Raw genomic sequence first — 24,816 nt, 5'->3', positions numbered from 1 at the left:
AGCTTTGTAGCTATGGAAACTGTCTACTCACACATATACACTACTCTGCTTTGACAACTTTCTAAGAATTGACAAATCATTGTGACAAATCAAACAAAACACAAAAATTAAGAGGATATTCGAAAGAGAAAGACCGTTAACGGTGATAAAAGAGAAGACGCCATCATATGATGTAAATGTCAGTTTTCATTTCATATGTTTGCATTTATTTTGATTTTAGGTTATGATTATTAAGGTGTAAGAATACTGTATTATTCTATTCTAAGTGAATCATTCTTTTTTGCTAGGCTTAGAACTTGCTTGTGATTGACAATGATGATGTATAACTTGTAAAAAAAGAAAAGGAAAAAAAAAAGGAAAAAAAGGAAAACCAAACCAAACATTTGGAAAAAGAAGGAAACCCCATGAGTAGAGCAGTCAGAAGCAGGCTGGGGCTCCAGTGTGTTTGTGTTTGTATTTTTTTTATAGCAACTTATCACTGTGTGATATTTTGTACATCATATCAAGCTGTATTCCAACTATGTACTCTAACTACAAGGATAAGAGACCTGCTTTTTATTAATTTTGTTTCTATTATTATTATATCTATTTTTTGAAATGCATTCTAGCTTGTATCAAAATGACCTTATCCCCCCCCCCCCCCTTCTTCTTTGGTTTTGTTTACTTTTCGCAGGTCTCCTGTTTGTCATTATTAAGGAAAAACACAAAAAAACAGAAAATAAAATAAAGATTTTGTACAGTGAGTGCTGGTGGGGCCGTGTGTGTTTTAATGGTGTTTGAATCATTTTCCTCTTTCTCCTTCCTCACTCTTCAGTAATGTAGTGCAACGTCTAGTCAAACAGGTCTCCTGATGTAAATACCCTAACCTATATTCAAACAGCCCATACCTGAAGCTCTTCAGTGCCCTATATACTAACACCTCACCGGAATCCTCTCAAGGATTTCCCTAGTCAGGTTCAACAGGTCTGAATTGATTCACACCACAGACATCAGTCTGGCAATGTCAACTGTTTAGAAATGTATTTGGAATGTTATTAGCACTGTCGGGGAGCACTGGAAAACACTTGTCACGTTCTGTGTGGCAGGCCTGTCTGGTACTGTTCCTGGGTCAGTTCTGTTGGAGATTCCACTAAAGAGGTTTATTGTGTTTTCCTAAATAAACTACCTCTAGTGGTAGATATGAGCACTGCAGACTCAAATAAGAAGTTACAGTAAAGAGAGACAGGATTGTCGTCCTATTTCAACTACGTCTTTTTAACGGGTTAGCCTCCTAGTCATTACATCATAACAGAATGGGCGAGAGAGTTTACAGTTAAACAGGCTGTAGGGAGAAACCACACAGGTCAGTCTGGTTTACTCAAATAAGGCTTGGTCAAGGGTGGGATCAGTCAAATGCATGCTTGTGGTCACCTCAGAACCAGTAGTTAGTGTCCTGTTACACAGGAACCAGGCACGCCACTCACTCCAGGCACTAATGGTGCACTGGAGTTCCCCAACTGAACATGCTTGTTACCACAGAGGCTGGGAGAAGACACACACACATCCATACACTGAAACACACACACACACACATTGACACACACTAACACAAAGGGAGACGTGTGACTCTGCCAAGAGGGAATGAGAGAGGAGCTAAAAAAAGGAAAACTATTGATACTGAAACCGACTGAAGAGGGGTGTTGTTAATAGGAGGGAAAACAGGAGCTAGGGTGGGGGAGAGAGAGAAAGATAGAAAGAGACAGTGACAGAGAAAGGAAGAGAAGCCAGAGGAAGAAAAAGAAAGAGAGGGAGAGGAGGAGGAAGAGAGAAACAGACAGAGGGAGTTTTGTGTGAGCAGAGAGTTGGCCCCTGAGGCAGTGTAAGCAGAGCCCGAGAAAGGGAGTAAACAAGACAAATTACCCCAGCATGAAGGAGAGATGGAGTGAGGGAGGATAGAAGGAGGGCCTGGGAGGAGAGCCAGAGAGTGGGCGGGACAGTCATGAACATGAGTTCTCTCACCTCATTGGCAGGCAGCCCTGTCAGGCATCTCACTTCCTCCTTGAACCATTGACTCCAGGGAGGTGGGGGCCGAATGGAGGGGGAGGTAACCTCTCACAGCTCTCTCGCTCTCTCTCTCTCTCTGCTTTTCTACAGAAAAGCGTAAACTTGGACTGAAACTGAAAGAGAGCACAGACTTGTTAAAGAAAACCCAAGCTCTATCTCTCTTTCTCTCCCTCACTTTTCAGTTTCCTGCTTTGGGTAGCCATTTTGTTGCTCAGCCTAGAGGAAAGGACAACAAAGTGAATCCTGTTGCTGGCCTCTCTGTCCTCTCAACATTTCCTGGCAGAGTTTTGGCTTTCTCCCTCACAGGACTACTTCTCCAGAAGAGAGGGAGGAGGAGGGGGAAGTAGGAGGCGGGAGAAAAGGTAGGAAAAGAGGAAGGGGGGCAGTTTCTTGTCCTCTCTCTCTCTCTCTCTCTCTTGCTCTCTTTTATGAGTGAGTCATTTACTCTGCTCACGTTTGCCTGGTTCACACCAGGAAAGAAGACCTGTGAGTGCGGAGCACACGGAGAGAAAGAGAGGGAAAAAGAGAAGAAGAAAGAAGGACAGAAAGGAGAGGAAGAGAGCAACTTCCTGGATGAGGAATTGTTCCCTGCTCCACTGAGACGCCTGGCCACAGCACACACGGGAGCTTGGACACTGACGGACGCTGTCTCTGTGTGTGTGAGTGTCTGTGTGTGTGAGTGTCTGTGTGTGTGGCTGTGTTCGAGTGTGGTTGAACGTGTGTGTGAGTCAACTCGTTCACACCTTCACACTCCCCTGCTCTCGGAGCTCATTTGAAGCGTGTGTGCTGAAGGTCTTTCAGGACTTGCTCACACGCCTGCCCGTGTGTGTGTGTTTGTGTTGAGCTCCGGCCATGGCCAACGCCAGCCCCTGTTTGTCGTCGGGGCCCCTGTCGCAGGTCTTCTTCCCCCCTGGAGGCCCCTCTCCTCCAGGCTCCGTGGTCCTTCAGCAGGGGACCCCCATGGCCATGCCGCCCACGCCCTCACATGGCTTCCCTCCGGTGGACCTGGGGGCTGGGCCGGGGCCAGGGGGCTCCATGTCATCCCCTATGCCCCCCACGCCGGCGGGGGTGTCGTTCATCATCCAGATCGGGCTGACCAGGGAGTCGGTTCTGCTGCCCCAGACTGCTGACCTGGCCTACGTCAAACAAATCGCCTGCTCTATCGTTGACCAAAAGGTAGGAGGACAACATTTGGATTTATGAAGTGAGTTAGTGTGTGTGTGTCGGTCTGTATGTGTCGGTAGGGTGCTGTGTGTCTGGGTGTGTTGACGTTGTGTTACATGGTGAAAAGCCTTCTCTACCTTTCTGTGTGTGCTTTGTATGACTGTGTGTGTCCGCTCACACACCACACACACACGCATGTTTTCTCAACCTGGCATAGCGTGAGCGTCACAGGACTGTCACTGTCACTATCAGTATGGCTATTGGCTGAGAATACGCCCACAAACATACACCTCATTAACTCTATATATCGCTGACAACAAAAAACCCATTGCTTGTTACATCTGGGTGTGCTAATGCCACAGTCACCCAGTCACCTTCTGGCATGCCTGTAATTACAAATAGAATTGTATCAGTGTACTGCAGCAGTGTGGTTGTGGAGTAGCATGTGACAACCACGCAGAAACAAACTAATGGCAGGTATTAAACTGTTTAGTCGTAGATGAGCTACAGTTAGAAGTTTATAGTAAAGGGGGATCTGAATCTGTGTCTGTGTTTTTCTCTCAGTGTGCTACATATTTACTGTTAACCAAACAAACGAGATGACTAATCCTTTTGATTGCGTGGAAATCTGAATGCATTCAGTCATGTGGAACTGTTTATCAATACTTGACTGTCGTACACTCGGTCATTTTGAAGCAGATGGGGAAGACATGGTTTTTCAATCAGTGCAAGGAGTGGTTTTTTATCAGCCAATTAGTGTGCGATGATTAGATTATCAGATTTTCCAGTGCCAGAAGCTGGAGGATGGCCAGACCAATCAGGACAGCTTATAGAGCTGATGTCCACTACACCTTTCCTCTCCTCCCTTCAACCCTTCTTCTCTTCTCTTCTATCCTTCCCTCACCTCTCCTCTCTATTGTTTGAGGGATAAAGAGGAGGAAATGAGCTCTGTTTCCTGTGTGGGGGCGAGCAACTTCCTCCTCCTTCCTTTCATCCTGCTCCCTCTCCTTCCGTCCATTCCTCCTCCTCTCCTTACCATCCTTCTCTTTTTCTCCCTCCCCCTCTTCCCCCTACTCTACCTCTCCATCCTCTACTGTCAAAGTAGTTAGGTCTGAGATATTTGATGTGTGTGAGTGTGTGTGGAGGTGTAGGAACAAGTTGACTAAACAAGGAGCTGTACATAGGAAGAGTTACAGTAGACTCTCCAGCTGGACTGGGGCTTCCACACACACACACACACACACACACACACACACACACACACACACACACACACACACACACACACACACACACACACACACACACACACACACACACACACACACACACACAGCTGCAGCTATTGTTTTCACCTCCGTTCTGGAATGGTGTGTCCTTTATCTGGGTCCCTGGAGAAACTGTTCCCAGGAACGTGATCACACACACCATCTCCTGTTTACCTATCTACCTCACACACACACGTACACAGGCACACAGACACACACACATAGTTTTCTTTTTACCTCTCTACCTCACACACACACACACACACACACACACACACACACACGTACACACACACTTACAGAAACACAATGCAGTCTCAGGGTCAGTCTTCTATTATACAACAGTCTCAGGGCTACTCTGGTGCACTTATCAGACCCAAAGGCTTTTGTTTATTTGATTAATTTGTTACAGTAACGTATGTATGTTTGTGTATGTGCTTTTGTATGTTTGTGTGTGTGTGCATCTGTGTGTGTCGATAGAGGTGGCTGTGATCCACCACACACGCAGATGCACAAACACACAACCACACACTCGATAAAGACGGCTTGATCTTGCCTCTCCTCTACTTCCTCTTTCAACAGGACATGGTGTCCTGAATTTGAATGGGATCTGACGTTAGAACAACAAACCATTTCACCTCCACCTCAAGCCACGAACTCTCTCTATCTGTCTATCCATCTCTCTATCTGATCCATTCATCTCCATCTCTTCTCTCTCCTTTTGTTTCTTCTTCTTTCTCTGTCTCTCTACCCCCTCTCTGTCTCCACTTCTCTCTCTTCCCTCTCTTCCCTCTCTCTTCCTCTGTTGTTTGCATGCTAGCGAATCGTCTTTGCATGAAGTCTGTTTCCTGTGCCTGGCCCTCTGAAAGCCAGCTACGCACTCCTTCATTTGACTATTCAAAACAGCCGCAATGCCGTCAGAGCAGGAGAGAGACTGGCAGATAGACTGACTGGAAGACAGACAGGCAGCCAGACTGACTGGAAGACAGACAGACAGATAGACTGACTGGAAGACAGACAGGCAGGCAGGCAGACTGACTGGAAGACAGACAGACAGATAGACTGACCGGAAGACAGACAGACAGACAGACAGAGAATATTGGAACAATAGAGAGGGATGAGAGAGAGAAATAGTGGCACGTGTAAACTGTGAATGTTTCTTTTTTTTGTGTTTGATCATTTATTGGGTCAGTGTGAGTGCGTGAGCATGTGTGTGTGTCTGTGTGCGAGTGCATCTGTGTCTGTGTGCGAGCATGTGTGTGTGTTGATCACTCTCACAGTGAACTCATTCAGACCGCTGTTGAAGCTGCATAGCTGCTGTGATTCAGAGACCTTATGATCCAGATCCAGATTAGCCAGAGACAGGACGGGTCTGTGCTGTAATCCTGCTTCCCAGCCCTGCCAGGAGAACTGCTACCAGCCAGGAGACCAACCCTGGCAGAGAGACCAACCCTGTATAGAGACACCAACCCTGTATAGAGACACCAACCCTGGCAGAGAGACAACACCCAACCTAGATCAGAAAGACCAACCCTGGATGCAGAGACTAACCCAGGCGAGACAGACTGGCCAGTGACCCCGGCCAGCAAGGTTAGGTATAGAGTTATAGTTGTGTTAGGTATTTTAGTGCTGGTTGGGGGAAGGGGGGGTGGCAGGGGTGTGCTTTCAGGCCACAATGGGGTCAGTGTGATGCCGGCCAAGATGGGGCTGATGGGAAGGTGGGGTAGGAGGTATTTATGGTAGAGGTGGGAGGGGGAAAGGGAAAATAAGAGTGGTTGAGTGAGTATGTCTGCATGTGTGTTTCTGTACGTGTGTGTGAGTGTGTTTCTGTAATTGTGTGTGTGTGTGTGGGGGGGGGGGTGGAGGTGTGACATCAGTAGGTAAACACATGACATCAACGTTGAAGGAAAATAAAGGAAAGTGTGTGTCGGTGTGCGTAAAAGAAAGAGAGAGAGAGCAAGTAAAGAGAGGGAGAGCAGCAGAGGGAAACCGAGTGAGGGATGGAGAGAGAGAGACGGGGATCAAGCATGTCCTATGACTTACAGCATTCAGCTTTAGCCCACACCCTCTCCCTCTCGCTCTCTTTTTTCACTCTCTTTCTACTCTGCTTTTCAGTTGATTGATAAAAAGCCTCAGTAGGACTTCAGTGAAAGAAGGAGAAAAAGAAAGAAGGACTGAAAGAAAGAAGGCGTGAAGGAGAGGCGAACAAACGCCGGTAGAGGGGGGAGGCGTGCAGGGGGGAAGGGGGGTGGCAATCATAAAGAAACAGATGATGACTCACCTCACAGTAATGTGGCCATTGTTGCCTCCAGCATGGAAGAGTGTTTGTGTGCGCTCATGTGTCTGTGTGTAAGTGTGTTTAGCTGTCACATGTTTGGTTCTACCTGGAGAGTCCCTGTGGTCATTTTACAATAGACAGATTAGAGAGACACTGAGGCAGAGGGACAGAATGGAGAGAGAGAGAAAGAGAGAGAGAAGCCCTGGGGATGGAACTAAAACTCCTATCGGCTTACTGAGATTGGGGGAAAGTGGGGGGAGATCAAATGGGAGGAAGGGGAGGAGAGAAAAAGAAAGAGAGAGAGAGACAGTGGAAAGGCAGTATTGTAAAAGAGGTAGGGAGAGAGAGAGGAAAATCATATGCGAGGGGGAGGCAGTGGTGTTGGAGCGAGGGATGAAGAGAGGGATGGAGAGAATGAGGGCAAGGGCGACAGGCTCCTTTTGGAGCAGTAGAGCATGGTTCCCCAGACCCTCTCCTGCTGGACTCATGTTACCTCTCCTCTCCTCCCACTCCTCCCTCCCTTCTCCCTCTCTCCCACCACTCCTACTGGCCTCCTTCTCTGCCCTGAACAGAAAGAGATGCTTTGTTTCTAAACCCCCGTCTAAGAACCCCCCCCCAACCCCCCCAACCCCCCCCCCCCCCCCCCACACACACACACACACACAGTATGTTTGTATGTGCATGTAAATGTGTGTGTTTGTGTATGTGTAAATGTATGGAGGATATCTGTGTTGATTGGGATGTGTGTGTTTCTTGCGTGTGTGTGTATCGTAGGTGTTCACTGTAGGGTTGTGTGTTCAGAGCTATGTTTCTGTGAGTTTAGCTTAGCAGTATATTACTGTGTAAACTGGTCACGCATACAGACCATTGAGTGTGTGTGTTTGAGGGTCATGTGACTATTAACACTGCTGCTGAGCTGTGTGTGTGTGTGTGTGTTCTGCTATACTGAAGCTGCCATGTTTGGTATGTAAGCCAGGTTCTCTCTGTGACAAGCTGCAGTACACAGCAACTAGTGCCTCAGCTTACAATTGTATTAGTCAGTGAAGATTCTGCACACACACACACACATACGTATATGAGGCACTTGTCCAGATGTCTGAGTGTACATGTAGGTCTGTCAGTGTCTCTTTGTGTGTGTCTGTGTGTGTGTGTGTTTGTTTGAGTGTGTCTGTACATGTCTGTGTATGAGTGTGTCTGTGTCTCAGTGTGTGTATTTGACTGTGTGTGTTTTACCGGTAAGAGCAACAGTCTAGGTGTCTTCTTACTGAAAGGACTGCAAGTGTGTTTGCAGGATTATTATTGTATTATGTATTACACACACACAGACACACACACAAAGAAACACACACATACGCCGCACACACACAGACACACACACTGAATTGAACCCTGACAGTAGAAAATCCTACAAATACTATATTTGTTACCCTTTGAACCCTTCCCCTGTGTGTGTGTGTGTGTGTGCATGTGAGTGTGGTGTGCACGTCTGTATGATTGTTTGTGTGTGGTTCGTGTGTGTGTGTGTGTGTGTGTGGTGTGTGTGTGTGTATTGGGGCGGTGGGGGAGGGGGTGGCACAGGGGAATATTATTCTCGGATTTGATATGCAAACAGGAAGATATCACAGATGTGAGGTGTGAAGATCAGCAGAGTGGAGTAGAACAGAGCAGATTAGATTAGAGTAGAGTACAGTAGAGTAGAGCCGAGCAGAGTACAGTAGAGTAGAGCAACACCTTGCTGTATGTAGGCTTGGTTCAGCTTCTCACAGTTCACCTCCAGCAGGAGAACCTGACTTATCTTCCTTGTCTTCACCTCGCCCTTCTTTATCTGTTTCATGTGTGTACGCGTGTGTGTGAGTATGTGTGAGTGCATGTTGACGTCAGTCCTTATTCAGACCTCTCCCTGATGGAAATAAGTAGTCACCCGATCAGGCAGCATTATCTCTACATGATGCTTCCTTCTCCAGCTCAAATATTGTCACTCTGTTTCCCTCCCTCCCTCCCTCCCTCCCTCCCTCCCTCCCTCCCTCCCTCCCTCCCTCCCTCCCTCCCTCCCTCCCTCCCTCCCTCCCTCCCTCCCTCCCTCCCTCCCTCCCTCCCTCCCTCCCTCCCTCCCTCCCTCCCTCCCTCCCTCCTTCCCTTTGCCTCTCACTCGGTTTCTTTCTCCACCTCTTTTCTCTACCTCTTTCCCTTTAAGCCTCCCTTTACTCCCTCCATTCCTCTCTCCCTCTCATCCTCCCTTTTCCTCCCTCCCTCTCTCCTTCCATAGCTTGGTGTGACAGGGAGGTGCTGACTGGGCAGATGGAGGGCAGGAATAGCTGGCATTCCGCTCGTGTCTTTTATCCCTCTGTCACAGTGACATCACGGAAGGTTAAAAATAGCCCCTCTCTCCTGAGTTTGTTCCATCACTGCTCACACACAAAAGGTGACAAGAAATTCCCATGTCAAGCCAAGTCGTTGTTAGGCGCTAACGAGGCCAGCTCGGTGACGTCTTTGGGACCCGGTCCCTGTGGCAACGCCTCATTAAGAGTCTCTTCATCACTGTCAATCTCCTTAGGTCTCTTTCAGGTCCTTGTCTAAACTCCTTTGCATGTGTCAAAACAGGGAATGGTTAGTTTATGGTTCTACTACAGGGACTGCCCCAACAATACAAGGACTTTCCAGACTGGATAAACACAAACCAACATAGACACCCGACGCGGACACAAACACTGACGCACACAGACACACACCTTGCCACCCAGGTGTGTCGTCACAGTTTATGTCACAGTGGTTTACATAGCAGTCATAGAGGGTGTATCTCTGTGTGATGTTATCTCTGACCAGCGTCAGGACGAGGGGACTTCCTCATGGGGACTGTGTGGTTCTCCTCTCCTCAGCCCTGCTGTCATCACCCACGTCACCTCTCTCTGGGATGGCAAGTCACTCACTCTTTCAGACATCTCTCTCTCTTTTTCTTTCTTTCTTTCTTTCTTTCTTTCTTTCTTTCAGTCTCTCTTTTTCAAATGTTCTGTTCATATTTTTCTACTCTCAAGTCCCTAGTTACTAAGACTTGCACTAGTTAGATTCAGTTTGAGCTGGAAGACCTGTTTTTGTCGCTGATAGTTGTTAGATTCAGTGATAAATAGCTCACCACCAGAGCCTTGGGGGTCACACGACAACACTTCACAGACAAAGTGGCAGAGAGCGGGAAGGACCAAAATAGTTTGGGTCCGTCTGTCATCTTCTCTGCTCTCACAGCTCAGACGGTCATTTATAGTGCATCACATTGTCTCTCTGGGCTCAGCTCTGTAACCACAGCCAACTGCTGTACTCACAGTCGAAACTCACTAACTCACTGCCAGCTCCTCACTGCACAGTGCATGAATGTACATTAGACAGGGCTACCATTTGGTCACAGCTGTCGTTACTGTCACATTGATGGACGTCTGTCCAACCTACGCCTCTAATCCAGAACTGACCTGTGGAACTGATCCTGAGACGGATTGTGTGTGCATGTGTGTCAACAACTCTGTTGAGTGAAGCTATGCATTGGTTCAAAATCACATGTTGGTACCACATCACATTTCTGGGTCAACATCAGATGTTGATGTCTCAGCACATTTCAGCATCACATGCTGGTATTTCTGGGTCAATCCAGCCTGGTTCTGCCAGGTGAAGACGGATCAGAACCAGGTCACCGGAGCATGATGCAACCCCCACTCTGTCTGAGCATGTGCAGAACAAAGGCCCAGACAGCTTCCAGCTACCTAATACAATCTAGATCACATGACCAGGTGGTCACATGATCAGGTGACTGCGCTGGCGGTCAGAGAAACAAGGAAACAGACGAGTAAACAAGCTGATAACAGTGAGGAGACCTGGCATGGCCACAGGATGTGTGTGTGTGTGTTACTGTGTGTAAGTGCATAAGTAAGGGGGTAGTTCAATAGAATGCTCCTTGAGGTCTTATTTCACTCTGAAAGAGCTTTTTCCATGACACCAATCCTATTCATTTATCAGAAAAGGTGCATGTGTGTGTGTGTGTGCATGTGTGTGTGTGTGTGCATGTGTTTGTGTGCATGTGTGTGTGTGTGCATGTGTGATGTATCACATAACGTGTTTGTTTTGAGTGCTGGCGTTTCAATCCCTCTTTGTGTGTGAGTCTGTGTGAGATTAAGTGTGTGTTCTTATTTGCTCATGTGCATGCTTCTTGTGTGTGCATGGGTGTGTACACGTGTGTGTGTTTGTTCTGACTGTGTGTGTATCTATGTTGTTGTTGCATGTGTATCTATGTTGTTGTGTTTGGTTGTGTGTGTTTTTATGAGTGTGGGTGTGTGTTTGTTCAGAGTATGTATGTGTGTGTGCGTGTGTGTTTTCAGTTCAGTTGATTGAACAGGTCCTGAGATAAGGCTGATTGTTCTTATTGACTGTGTCAACAGTGTGGAGTCCCTCCCTCCCTGGAGAAAGTGACTGTGTGTGTGTGTAGTTTGGTGGTGTGTGTGTGTACATTGTGTATGTAACTGTGTTCCTGGTAATGTTATAAACCTGTTTGTGCAGTGTGTTTGTGGGTGTGTGTCTGTGGGTGTCTGTGTCTATAAAATACTTGTGTATCTGGGCAATTGGTAGCATGAAAAATATGTGTGTGTGTGTGTGTGTAGTATGTGTGTGTGTGTGTGTGTGCAGTGTGTGTGTGTGTGTAGCAGAGTGTGCTGCACACACAGCTGTTGTAATTGCAGTAGTAGCTGTTCTGCTTTCTGGATGAGTGGCAGAAGGAGGTGGCCACACCCAGTCAGCTGACAGGAACAGACTTAGAGTGCACTTGGTTTTAACTTGAGCTGTTAGCTCACCTGGGGTCACACAGCTTTGGCATTAACCTGTTTTATAGACGTAAAATCTAAACAGTGATCCTTGGAGGAGACAAACTGTCTTCTTGCACTGTGGTCCTCGTGGAAATACAAAGTAAACTTGGGGGACTTTCAAGAACAAAGCCTGTATTTCAGCAAATCCAGCATAATCGCAACAAGCAGAACAAAATAGTTTGACAACACGAATGTTGATGCCAAAGTAGGCTTGTGAAGCCAGAAGCACCACATGGGGAACTGGAGACGTGTATGATGAATACAGTTACATAATGATGTGGCACTCTAGCCTGTGGAAAAGCAAACATATTCTTAGAAGGTTTGCAAGTTGAACCCGCTGTGAAGCTGCACTAGTCTAGAGCTAGAACTAGGCTTGCTTTGGTGGAAAGGGAGGTGAGAGGCAGCACAGACTAGCTAGTGACATCACAGACTGAACAGACTAGCTGGTGACATCACAGACAGAACAGACTGGCCAAGTGACATACAGACACACTAAGACCAGATTGAGGGAAGGAGGGAGGGCTTCCATAATTGATCAGAGTCATAATAGAGTTGGTGGCCCGAGGAGAGGCCAAGCGGGTAACCTGATCTCATGGCAACCCAAAGACACTGCTACCATGGCAACACGGAGACGCTAGCTTGCTGCCAGTGCTCTGTCCTAAGCAGCTAGGACCACTTCTATTGTCCTGAAGCATTGTACAAACACACACACCCTTACATTGCTGCCCACATTATACACATGGGTGGATCTGTGTGTGTGTGTGTGTTTTTTCCCTTGCTCGCCCATGTGTGTGTGTGCATACATGCATGGACTGGTTATTTAGGCTAATTAGTGGAGCAGGGAACAGGTGGACACACTTATGAATACACTGATATCACTGTGCTGTCCCACAGTCAGGTAGTGTGTGTGTGTGTGTGATATCACTGTGCTGTCCCACAGTCAGGTAGTGTGTGTGTGTGTGTGATATCACTGTGCTGTCCCACAGTCAGGTAGTGTGTGTGTGTGTGTGTGATATCACTGTGCTGTCCCACAGTCAGGTAGTGTGTGTGTGTGTGTGATATCACTGTGCTGTCCCACAGTCAGGTAGTGATAGAACATTTACATTTAGTCATTTAGCAGACGTTCTTATCCAGAGCGACTTACAGTAAGTACAGGGACATTCCCCCCGAGGCAAGTAGGGTGAAGTGCCTTGCCCAAGGACACGTCGTTTTTTCACTGCCGGGAATCGAACCGGCAATCTTCTGATTACTAGCCCGATTCCCTAACCGCTCAGCCACCTGACTCCCTTGTGTGTTTGTGTGTGTGTGATATCACTGTGCTGTCCCACAGTCAGGTAGTGTGTGTGTGTGTGTGTGTGTGATATCACTGTGCTGTCCCACAGACAGGTAGTGTGTGTTTTAATGTCATCTAGCATGGATGCTACCCCAGTGCGGCTGCATAGGATGTTAGTAGTACTCAGACAGGCAGGCAGAGAGGCAGGCAGAGAGGCAGGCAGAGAGGCAGGCAGGCAGAGAGGCAGGCAGGCAGGCAGGCAGGCAGGCAGGCAGGCAGGCAGGCAGGCAGGCAGGCAGGCAGGCAGGCAGGCAGGCAGGCAGGCAGATGGTGGTCTTGTGTGTGTGTGTGTTTATGTGTATTTGTGTGAGTGAGACAGAGACAGACAAACAGAGAGGAAGAAAAACAGCAGCCCTCAGAGCAGTCTGTATGTTTGGAGTGTGTCTGTGTTATGGGTTACAAGACTGCTTGTGTTCATTGGTGTGTGTGTGTGTGTGTATGTGTGTATGAGAGAGAAAGCAGCACCAGTAGCAGGCCAGCTGAAGGGTGTGGTGGTTGCAGACGCACTGTGTAGTTTGGCAGGAGGTCAAGAACTGGAGCTCAGATGTGTTTGTGTGTGTGTGTGCGTGTGTGTGTGCGTGTGTGTGTGTGTGTCAGTTCAAGGCAGAGCACAGGGTTCCCTCTTCCTGTCAGTGGAGGCTCCACAGATGGGCTGGTGGAATCATGGGAAATGTGACTCAGATGGGAGAAAACAACAGGAGGGAGAGAGAGAGACAGAGAGAGAGAGACAAAGAGAGAGAAAGAACACAGGGAGGAACTTCTTCAGTTTTTTAAAGGAATCATCATTGTGTGTGTGTATACATGTGTATGTGTGTGAGAGCTCAGATGTCATAAGACTACAGTAAGAGATAGTATTTCCCTTGTGTCTGTGTTTCTATGTAACAGAGCTCACCTGTCAATCACAACTCATGCTCCACCTCACAGATTATTGCCATGTTCAGTTTTACTCTGTGGGTTTGGCTGTTCTCGTTACACCTGATTGGCTATAAGGCTGGGTTACTTCCTGTAACTGTCATTTTAAACTTCTGCCCGCTGAACTGTGACTCTGATTGGACGACTGGCTTGCAGTTAAGGTGGTTGCCAGGCAATGGTGTCACTCTGATAATTGATTCTGTGTGTGACTACATCAGATATGATGATTCTGTTTGTTTATGTTTATGTAATTAGCTTGGCTTTCCCACTATGAGTGTCTATGTTTGTATGTGCGTGTGTATGTATGTGTGTGTGTAATATATGTGTGTGTGTGTTCAAAAGTTTGAAGAAAAGAGGATTGAACCAAGTCTTCACCTGTCAATCCACTTTTTTCTCCCCCTCTATCTCTTGCCCCCCCACCCCCCCCCCCTCCCCTCTCTCAGTTTCCTGAATGTGGCTTCTATGGTATGTATGACAAGATCCTGCTGTTTAAACATGACCCTGGCACCAACAACATCCTGCAGCTGGTCAAAGCTGCCTGTGACATCCAGGAGGGAGACCTGGTGGAGGTGGTGCTCTCAGGTTGGTCCTCTCCTCCTCTCCTCCTCTCCTCCTCTCCTCCTCTCCTCCTCTCCTCCTCTCTTCCTTTCCTCCTCTCCTCCTCTCTTCCTCTCCTCCTCTCCTCCTCCAGCTGCTATACCTCTCCTCTCCTCCTCTCCTCTCTTCCTCTCCTCCTCTCCTCTCTTCCTCTCCTCCTCTCTTCCTCTCTTCCTCTCCTCTCCTCCTGTCTTCCTCTCTTCCTCTCCTCCTCCTCTCTTCCTCTCCTCCTCTCTTCCTGTCCTCCTCTCCTCCTACAGCTACTTTACCTCTCCTCTCCTCCTCACCTCCTCACCTCCTCTCCTCCTCCAGCTCCTTTACCTCTCCTCCTCTCTTCCTGTCCTCCTCTCCTCCTCCTCTCTTCCTCTCCTCCTCTCCTCCTCCAGCTCCTTTACCTCTCACACTCTGCTTACTGAACCGTGAAAGACCTGGATATGGTGGCGCCCTCTGGTGCCCACAGAGTCTACCATCTCATCCTCTCTTCATCTCCTCTCATTCTTTCCTGCCTTCCTTAGTCTTTCTCTCAGTTTTTTTCAATGTGGTGACAGCTTTGTGGAATGTCACGATACCAGAAATATGTCCTTTCCTGCTCCATCCAAGTATGAAGTATGGTTGAACTGCGGTTGTTTTCCCGTCTGACTGCGGGCTGGTGTGTGTGCCTCTGCTTCCCTCCTCAGCGGCAGCCACCTTCGAGGACTTTCAGATCCGCCCCCACGCCCTGAACGTCCACTCCTACCGCGCCCCCGCCTTCTGTGACCACTGTGGAGAGATGCTGTTTGGACTGGTCAGACAGGGACTCAAATGTGACGGTGAGAGAGGAAGGGAGGGACTTAGAGGGAGAGCGAGAGAAAGAGAGAGAGAAGGAGGGGGGAGAGGGAAGGAGAGGAAATGGGAGGAGAGAGGGGGAGAGATGTATTTAAAAGTTTGAATTCATACTCAGTCTCTAGCTAACTGAATATTGTATGTGTCCTACCCCTCTCTCATCTCCCTGTCCCCTGCCCTCTCCCTGTCCTCCCCCTCCCTCTCTCCCCCCTCTATCTCCCCCTGCAGGCTGTGGTCTGAACTACCACAAGCGCTGTGCGTTCAGCATCCCTAACAACTGCAGCGGCGCCCGGAAACGGCGCCTGTCCACCACCTCCCTGACCAGCAGCCAATCACTGCGTCTCTCCACCACGGACTCCATCAGCAGCACAGGAACCAGCTCCGTCTGCACGGAGGAGACCAGCCTGGTCCGCTCACACACACAGATGGTAGGACGATGGCACACACACACACTCACACACACACACACACCTACACACGCACAGGTACTCACAGACACAGAGCCCTGTCTGCTAGCTAACCTTTATCCCTCCCAGCCGAGGACTCCCAGCGAGGCTCGGCGGTTCTACACGGGGCGCCCGGTCCACCTGGATAAGATTCTGATGAGCAAGGTGAAGGTGCCCCACACCTTCGCCATCCACTCCTACACACGGCCCACTGTGTGCCAGTACTGCAAGAGGCTGCTCCGAGGGCTCTTCAGACAGGGCCTGCAGTGCAAAGGTGGGTACACTGGGCTGGAGGTGAGGAGGGCTAGCATGGAGGTGAGGTGGGCTAGCCTGGAGGTGAGGAGGGCTAGCCTGGAGGTGAGGAGGGCTAGCTTGGAGGTGAGGTGGGCTAGTCTGGAGGTGAGGAGGGCTAGCCTGGAGGTGAGGAGGGCTAGCCTGGAGGTGAAGAGGTCTGTTCTGAATGTTTTTATTGGGGTTCTTTGTGGAGGGAACACATGTGAGCAAGGAGTGAACAAGCAAACTGCAGTCAGAAAGGCCCCGGTCAGCCCACCCGCTCAGCCCACCTGAGCATCGACAGGCCCCAAGTGGGAATCAAACCCAGGACTTTCTGATTGCAAGGTGGCAGTGTGAGGCCCAGGAGAAACCATCCCTCATTTCTCTCCTTTTTTCCTTAGACTGCAAGTTTAACTGCCATAAGCGCTGTGCGTACAAGGTGCCCAACGATTGTCTGGGAGAAACTATCGGTGAGTGTATGTGTGTGTTTGATATGTGCCTGTCTGAATGTAAGCTTGAAGAGTGTGTCTCCCTCACTGCTTTGAACCCCAGCTTTGGTTGTTGACCTGCTTCACTTGCATGTATTCAATTTCAACAATTTACCTTCAACACCATAACCCACTGTCAACCTAAACAGTTAACATGTAAACAGACAAATGCTGTGCAGTTCCACACGCTACACACTAACCTGCTGTATCTGGTGTGTTTCTGTGTTCTCAGACAGCAGAAGTAACAGTGGTGAGTATGGAACATACCTCCTCATGCTCTTGCTTTGTCACATGCTCCTAACTGGATGCCTCCATATGTCTCTGTCTTGTCTTGCAGTACAGCTGGTGTGTCTGTCTTCTAGCCAGTCAGACAAGGAAACCTTGAGGCCAGAGCTGGAAACCTATTCCCTAACTTTCTCTCGATCCACTTTTCCATTCCCACCCCTCCTCGCCCTCTCTTTCTCTCCCTCTACCTCTCTGCTCCCTGCCCTCCTCCCCAGACATGCTGAGTCCCAGTGCAGACCCAGAGCCTATGGAGTGTAGTGAGTATCCAGACTCCGACAGGTCGTGTCTGATGGACGACTCAGATGAATCCTGCAGCATCCCCGGGTCTTTCTCTCCTGAGAGCAGCCAGCATGGGACTGGGGGAGACCAGAGGTACACACACACACACACACACACACACACACACACACACACACACACACAGACACACACCGATACATACAGACACACGGATACACACACACACCCTCTAACCACAGGGTCTGTCTCTGTTGCAGTGCTAACATCCCTCTGATGAGAGTGGTCCAGTCGATGAGACAGACCACACGACGCTCCAGCACAGCTATCAAGGAGGGCTGGATGGTCCACTACAGCAACAAGGACACACTGGTACACACACACACACACACACACACAAACACACACATTCACAAACACATAGGTGTCACACCCAGATATACACACCCTGGTACACGCACACCCAAAAAGGCACACACACACACACAAACAATCATCCACGCACAGTGATAACACTCAACGAGTCCTTCTCCCACACAGATACTGAACACACTGGCACGAGTACACAAACACATACTGCGTCACCTCACATCTGCTGCCAATTGCAGTCTGTGATAATGTCAAGGCCAGGTGAAATTGAAAGCATATTTTCAACAGAAATAGATTTGGTTTGTTTACCTGTGACATAGATGCTTGTGTCATCTATGTATGTATCCGTCTATCCATCACTTATCTTTCCTTCTCTGATCTGTTGTTTTTGAATCCCAGCCTCTGGTAGCCGTGACCTTTCACACTGTATGCTGTTTAAAGATGAATGGCAAGAGAGAGAGATTAATAGGTTCTTCCCTTTGGCACTTACTTTGGTTGTTCACAATGTGTGCTTCATGTTTTGGCTACTCGCGATGTTTTTTGGCTATCTTGTTGTTATGATCAGTGACCTATGCACTTTGTAAAGCTCTCTCTTGGAAGTCGCTTTGGATAAAAGCGTCTGCTAAATGAATAAATGTAAATGTAAATGTAAATAGAAAGAGAAAAATATTCTGTAACCCCACTGCAGAAAAGTACGATATCAAGGCCATATTCAATCTAGAAGCTTCTTCTGTGACTTCAGACTGCTGTAACTTTCCTCCTATGAGAAGTCTCTGATGCTAACCTGTTCTCCCAGTCTTTTCCTCCTAACTCTCCTCCTGTCTTCTCTCTCCCTTCCTACTTCCTTTCATCCACTGTCCTGGTCCTCCCCTCCTTTCTCCTCCTCGTCCTCCTCCACTCCTCTTCACCTCCTTCTCCTCCCAGTCGGTCTTCCTCCTTTTTTCTACTGGTCCTCTCCTCTGGACCTGGGCTCGGCCTTTGAACCCGCAGTAAACCCTGGTTGACCCCATGACCCCCTCGTCTTCCCCTTCCACCCTCCCTCCCTCCTTGCCTCCCTCCCTCCTCCACAGAGGAAAAAGCACTACTGGAGACTGGACTGCAAGTGCATCATCCTCTTCCAGAACAACACCACCAACAAGTACTACAAGGTAGAAAACCATAGAAATAGCCCCTAGCAACAAGTACTACAACTTAGGAAGCCATAAGAACACACACAGCAACAACGTTCTGCAAAGTGTAAAACCATGGCAACAACCATAGCAACAAGTACTACAAGATAAGAAACCATTGCAACAGCCATAGCAACACGTAACAGGGGAAGCTACTTTATTACATAAGAGACCATGGTTCTCCTTTCACCTCGTCCACACTACTCTCTTCCTTACCCTCCGTTTCTCCATGCCTCCGCCCCATCCAACTCTCCACCCCCTCCACCCCCTCTAGGAGATCCCCCTATCAGAGGTCCTGGAGGTGCGTCCGGCAGGTGACTTCACCCTGGTCCCGCCCGGCACCAGGCCTCACTGCTTTGAGATCATCACGGGCACCATGTGCTACTTCGTGGGCGAGGACCCCAACATGCACGCTCCCACCCACTCCTCCCTCCCCCAGGGCTCCCCTCCCTCCCCCAGCAACGTGGCGCCCAATAGCGGCGTGGGGCGTGAGGTGGCCAAGGCATGGGAGAGCGCCATTCGCCAGGCCCTGATGCCCGTCATCTTCCAGGACGCTCCGCCCGCGGAGGGACACACCCCCCACAGTAAGGGGAGGGTCTGAACAACAGCAGGGGGGGTGGAGGGGGAGGGGAGAGAATGGGGAGGGAGGACATAGGGGGAGGTTACTTCAACACAGACAGTTTCCTACCTATTGGATTTGGCATTGTTGTGACTCTGTATGACGGGAGACATAGTGGACTGCTGTATCTGTCCAGAACCTAAGTATAAGTCTCTCTCTCACCTTCTCTATCTTCCTCTATCACTGTCTCTCTATCACTGTCTCTCTTTCATTCTCTGTCTTTTTCTCTGTCTCTCTCTCTCTCTCTCTCTCTCTCTCTCTCTCTCTCTCTCTCTCTCTCTCTCTCTCTCTCTCTCTTCCTCTCTCTCTCTCTCTCTCTCTCTCCTCTCTCTCTCTCTCTCTCTCTCTCTCTCTCTCTCTCTCTCTCTCCCTCTCTCTCTCTCTCTCTCTCTCTCTCTCTTCCTCTCTCTCTCTCTCTCTCTCTCTCTCTCTCTCTCTCTCTCTCTCTCTCTTCCTCTCCTCTCTCTCTCTCTCTCTCTCTCTCTCTCTCTCTCTCTCTCGTCTCTCTCTCTCTCTCTCTCTCTCTCTCTCTCCTCTCTCTCTCTCTCTCTCTCTCTCTCTCTCCCTCTCTCACTCTCTGTCTCTGTCTCTGTCTCTGTCTCTCTTTCTGTGCTCCCAGGACAAGCCTCAGTTAGCATCTCCGTGTCTAACAGCCAGATCGTGGAGAATGTGGACATCGGCATGGTGTACCAGATCTTTGCTGACGAGGTGCTGGGTTCAGGCCAGTTTGGAGTGGTCTACGGAGGTAAGTCCTGAAAACATGATCTAAGTCAGCAGAGCACATTCATGGAGTTCAGAATTTCACAGATGTCTGGTCTACCCTGGTCTACCCTTTCACTCTTCCGTTCCTCCCTCTCCCTTTTTCCTACTGCATCCTTCCTCCTCCCATCCCTCCTCCCTCCCTTTCATCCCCCCCCCCCCCCCACGTCTTTCTCCCCTAGGAAAACACAGAAAGACAGGGCGTGATGTTGCGGTCAAGGTGATTGACAAACTGCGCTTCCCTACCAAACAAGAGAGCCAGCTGAGGAACGAGGTGGCCATACTGCAGGTACACACACACACACACAGGAACACACACACACACATACATTCAATGTTATACCATAAGTGACCAACAGGGGAGACAATGATTAACAATCTAGCATTATTCCTTGAGTCCTTCCTTGCTATATCTCTACTACTGGTGCCACCACAGTCAAACTATAATTACAGTGATCAGAACAGCTATCTGAATGAGCCTCTCTCTCCTCTCCTCCCCCCTCCTCTTGTCTCATCTCCACTCTCAGAGTCTTCGTCACCTGGGCATAGTGAACCTGGAGTGCATGTTTGAGACCCCAGAGAAGGTGTTTGTTGTCATGGAGAAGCTCCATGGCGACATGCTGGAGATGATTCTTTCTAGTGAGAAGGGCCGACTGCCTGAGAGGCTCACCAAATTCCTCATCACACAGGTACAGAAGTTGTGTCTGTGTGTGCGTGTAGGGTGGAGGGGTGTGTGTGTGTCTGTGTGTGTGTGATGTGCAAGTTTAGATGAATGCCGGCGCATGTGCGCATTAATGTGTGTCTGGTGGGAGTGTATGAATGCATTTGGTGTCTCTCAAAGCCTGTTATGGTGAACTGTAGCATGATGACTTGTGTGGGGAGTTTCTCAAGGATGTTTTTCTGTGTTTTACTCTTGCTTCTCTCACACCTATTTCCTGTCAAACCTCTAACCGACACCTTGTGTATTATTGTGGGTGTGTGCGTACACACGTATGTGCGTGTGTGTGTGTGTGTCTGTGTGTGTCTGTTTGCAGATCTTGGCAGCTCTGAGGCACCTGCACTTCAAGAACATCGTCCACTGTGACCTGAAGCCTGAGAATGTGCTGCTGGCTTCAGCTGAACCTTTCCCTCAGGTAGGTAACACACACACATACATACATGTACATACACACATACACATTCATACACGCACATGCACACACACACACATATACACGTACACACACACTCGCACACACTCATGCAAACACACACACACGTACACACACATGCACACACATTCACACGCACACACACAAACCGTAATAAAGCTATTACCTTCCTCCCTCCGTCCTCCTTCACCCTAGGTGAAGCTGTGTGATTTTGGATTTGCCAGGATCATTGGGGAGAAGTCGTTCCGTCGCTCTGTGGTGGGCACACCTGCCTACCTGGCACCTGAAGTCCTGCTGAACCAGGTACCAGCTACATCACAAACACACTTGTCTGTAATTATCTCCATCTCTATATCTGTCTATATCTATCTCTTTTTATATCTATGTCTCTATCTCTGTTTCTGTATATATCTCTATATACTGTATATCCCCTTCTTTATCTTCAGTATCAGCTTCATCAATACACTATGACTTTTTATATCTCAGTCTCCATCTCCAATACCAGCTACATCTGAAGTACACTTCAACTTTGACATAAAGCTACCCAACCGCAGATGGTTCCACAGTCAATTCTCTCTGTCACAATGAGCAGTTCTAACGTTTGGTCTCTGTCTCCAGGGTTACAACCGTTCCCTAGACATGTGGTCGGTGGGGGTCATCATGTATGTGAGCCTCAGTGGAACCTTCCCCTTCAATGAAGATGAGGATATCAATGACCAGATCCATAACGCTGCCTTCATGTACCCTCCTAACCCCTGGAAACAGATTTCCCCTGATGGTAGGACACACACACTCTCTCTCACACACACACACACACACACATGCACACACACACACAAGGATGCACATGGAAAGGAAAGCTCACACACAAATATTCACACAGGAACGCACACGCATACACACACAGGGATGAACACACACACTCCATCTGTGTGATCCAAGCGTTGAGCGTGCGTGATGTTGAGGATGTATGATGTGTTCTCTCCAGCTATCGACCTGATCAACAACCTGCTACAGGTGAAGATGAGGAAGCGATACAGCGTAGATAAGAGTCTGAGCCACACCTACCTCCAGGTACACATCCTCCATACATACCTGCTTTGCCCCAAGGTCTCTACAGACTGTGCAGCTAATTTAATGTTCAACACTGGAACGGGGGTTTATTGAAAGAGGAATTGAAAGAGGAATTATTTACTGTGTCATGGACATACTATCCACAACCGAAGTGTGTTATAGCATGCTGTTGATTGCCTATAGCCTACTCGTGCATTGCTTCATTGTTTCTCGTATCAAGTGCGGCATATTCTCCAGTGCGGGTTATTATCCTATTTACAAACACAAAGCTCCCATTCTGGTGGGGTGCGGGTTATAGAAAATGCGTCTTGTTTTCCCAAAAATACGGTATCTACCTCCAGGTACACATCCTTCATACAAACCTACCTCCAGGTACACATCCTTCATACAAACCTGCCTCCAGGTACACATCCTCCATACATACCTGCCTCCAGGTACACATCCTCCATACATACCTGCCTCCAGGTACACATCCTTCATACAAACCTGCCTCCAGGTACACATCCTCCATACAAACCTACCTCCAGGTACACATCCTCCATACAAACCTACCTCCAGGTACACATCCTTCATACATACCTGCCTCCAGGTACACATCCTCCATACATACCTGCCTCCAGGTACACATCCTTCATACAAACCTGCCTCCAGGTACACATCCTCCATACAAACCTACCTCCAGGTACACATCCTTCATACATACCTGCCTCCAGGTACACATCCTCCATACATACCTGCCTCCAGGTACACATCCTTCATACATACCTACCTCCAGGTACACATCCTCCATACATACCTACCTCCAGGTACACACCCTCCATACATACCTACCTCCAGGTACACACCCTCCATACATACCTGCCTCCAGGTACACACCCTCCATACATACCTACCTCCAGGTACACATCCTCCATACATACCTACCTCCAGGTACACACCCTCCATACATACCTACCTCCAGGTACACACCCTCCATACATACCTGCCTCCAGGTACACATCCTCCATACATACCTGCCTCCAGGTACACATCCTTCATACATACCTACCTCCAGGTACACATCCTCCATACATACCTGCCTCCAGGTACACATCCTCCATACATACCTGCCTCCAGGTACACATCCTCCATACATACCTGCCTCCAGGTACACATCCTCCATACATACCTGCCTCCAGGTACACATCCTTCATACAAACCTACCTCCAGGTACACACCCTCCATACATACCTACCTCCAGGTACACATCCTTAATACCTGCCTCCAGGTACACATCCTCCATACATACCTACCTCCAGGTACACATCCTCCATACATACCTACCTCCAGGTACACATCCTCCATACATACCTGCCTCCAGGTACACATCCCCTACAGATACCACCACCAGGTACACCACCCTGACATGCATTCACCTCACATGACCTCCAGAGAACGGATTCTTGACTACTCTTCTTCCCCCCCTTCCTCTCCTCCTCTAGGACTACAATGCATGGCTGGACCTGAGGGAGCTGGAGTCCAAACTTGGCGAGCGCTACATCACCCACGAGAGCGACGACAGCCGCTGGCAGATGTTTGCCCGCGAGCACACGCTGGCTTACCCACAGCACCTGGTGCCCCCTCCGCCCACACCAGGCTCCGACGAGGAGGAGGCCGGGGAGGACGCAGACATGCAGGGGCTCACCGAGAGGGTCAGCATCCTCTGAGCCCCACCTGCGAGAACCAGGGGGGCGGGGCTCAGGATGGCTGGCTGACCCATTCAGGAGGAGGGGAGGAGGTCTGCAGGGTGGCTGGGATATGGCTGATGAGGATGTTTGCGAGTAGAAGTCAGACAACACTTTCGGGGATCTACTGTGCAGATTACATAACTTACTCAGAACAACCAATCATCTGTCTTTGTCCCTCAGTTCTGCCTCCAGCCTCCTTCCTTGACCTCTGACCCCTCCTTGACCCCTGATCCCTAGAAATGACAGAATGCCTTCCCTTCTTCCTCCAGGTCATGTTGCCTCGCGAAAGGGCAACTCGCATCGTTAGGGTCTTCTGTCACTGATAATGTCTGAACTACATTACCCAGAAGTCAAGGTTCATTTCTGAACTCATAAAGAACTTTGAAGCCTGAGTCAGGGTAGGATGGAAGTAAAGCACAAGCATATTAATACTCCTTCTTCAGGGTTGGGGGGCTACCCTTCCATCTTCCCCTTCCCAGATTAAACACAGAAGTTTATACAGCAGACGAGAAAGTTGAGAAAGTGTGTGTGTGTGTGTGTCTTTGCACAGAGTATTGAGGATGCAGCAGAGAAGAGACTGAGCATCTTAAAAGCTTGTTAAATCCACTTAGGCATGACATGGCAAACTCTGAAAAGGATGCATCAGAATTTGAATTACATTTGGATGTCCTGTTCATCTGAAGAGAAGAAGCTTCTGCTCCTCTCCCTCTCCTGCTCCTCAGCCTCTCTCTGTCTCTCCCGCGAGGCGTGGGGGTTGGGGGGGGGGGGCGGAGAGCTTCATGGAGAGCCCTGGTGGTGCGTGTGTGTGGGGTGGGGGGTGTACTAGCTCAGCAAGGCGTGGAGAAGACCCACTATTCTCCTGTCTCAGAGGAGAGGTGATGCCTGATGAAGACATGCTCTGAACATCTTCAATCGTCGTTAACTCGTCGGGTCGGCCGCCCCTAGTCCTGACCAGCTGCTGGTT

The 24,816-nt window shown here is 49.0% G+C and overlaps 2 protein-coding genes across 3 annotated transcripts in view; one reads left to right on the top strand and one right to left on the bottom strand.

The window, feature by feature from the left end:
- Positions 1-24,816, bottom strand: part of fxyd6 (FXYD domain containing ion transport regulator 6) — a 234,223-nt gene that overhangs the window by 114,537 nt on the left and 94,870 nt on the right. The gene's annotated exons all lie outside the window — the stretch shown is intronic.
- The window catches only part of prkd2 (protein kinase D2), a 23,331-nt gene continuing 675 nt past the window's right edge, over positions 2,161-24,816 (top strand). The window contains exons 1-20 of one of the 2 annotated variants that reach the window (XM_067246030.1): positions 2,161-2,405; positions 2,526-3,219; positions 14,280-14,418; positions 15,111-15,242; positions 15,484-15,683; positions 15,792-15,975; positions 16,376-16,444; positions 16,695-16,712; positions 16,963-17,119; positions 17,245-17,356; positions 18,424-18,501; positions 18,797-19,106; positions 19,761-19,886; positions 20,083-20,189; positions 20,428-20,589; positions 20,935-21,033; positions 21,247-21,354; positions 21,670-21,829; positions 22,040-22,125; positions 23,607-24,816. The exon at positions 23,607-24,816 is cut by the window's right edge and continues 675 nt beyond it. In XM_067246030.1, the coding sequence (XP_067102131.1) occupies positions 2,896-3,219; positions 14,280-14,418; positions 15,111-15,242; positions 15,484-15,683; positions 15,792-15,975; positions 16,376-16,444; positions 16,695-16,712; positions 16,963-17,119; positions 17,245-17,356; positions 18,424-18,501; positions 18,797-19,106; positions 19,761-19,886; positions 20,083-20,189; positions 20,428-20,589; positions 20,935-21,033; positions 21,247-21,354; positions 21,670-21,829; positions 22,040-22,125; positions 23,607-23,831 (2,796 nt within the window). In that variant the 5' untranslated portion in view covers positions 2,161-2,405; positions 2,526-2,895 and the 3' untranslated portion in view covers positions 23,832-24,816. Of the gene's footprint in view, positions 2,406-2,517; positions 3,220-14,279; positions 14,419-15,110; positions 15,243-15,483; positions 15,684-15,791; positions 15,976-16,375; positions 16,445-16,694; positions 16,713-16,962; positions 17,120-17,244; positions 17,357-18,423; positions 18,502-18,796; positions 19,107-19,760; positions 19,887-20,082; positions 20,190-20,427; positions 20,590-20,934; positions 21,034-21,246; positions 21,355-21,669; positions 21,830-22,039; positions 22,126-23,606 lie in introns of both variants that reach the window. The other variant, XM_067246029.1, reaches the window with a different exon arrangement.

This window comes from Osmerus mordax, chromosome 11 (assembly GCF_038355195.1).
Source record: "Osmerus mordax isolate fOsmMor3 chromosome 11, fOsmMor3.pri, whole genome shotgun sequence".
Taxonomy (NCBI): domain Eukaryota; kingdom Metazoa; phylum Chordata; class Actinopteri; order Osmeriformes; family Osmeridae; genus Osmerus; species Osmerus mordax.
Note: the sequence above shows the minus strand (reverse complement) of the source record. Positions and strands in the feature narration are given on the sequence as shown.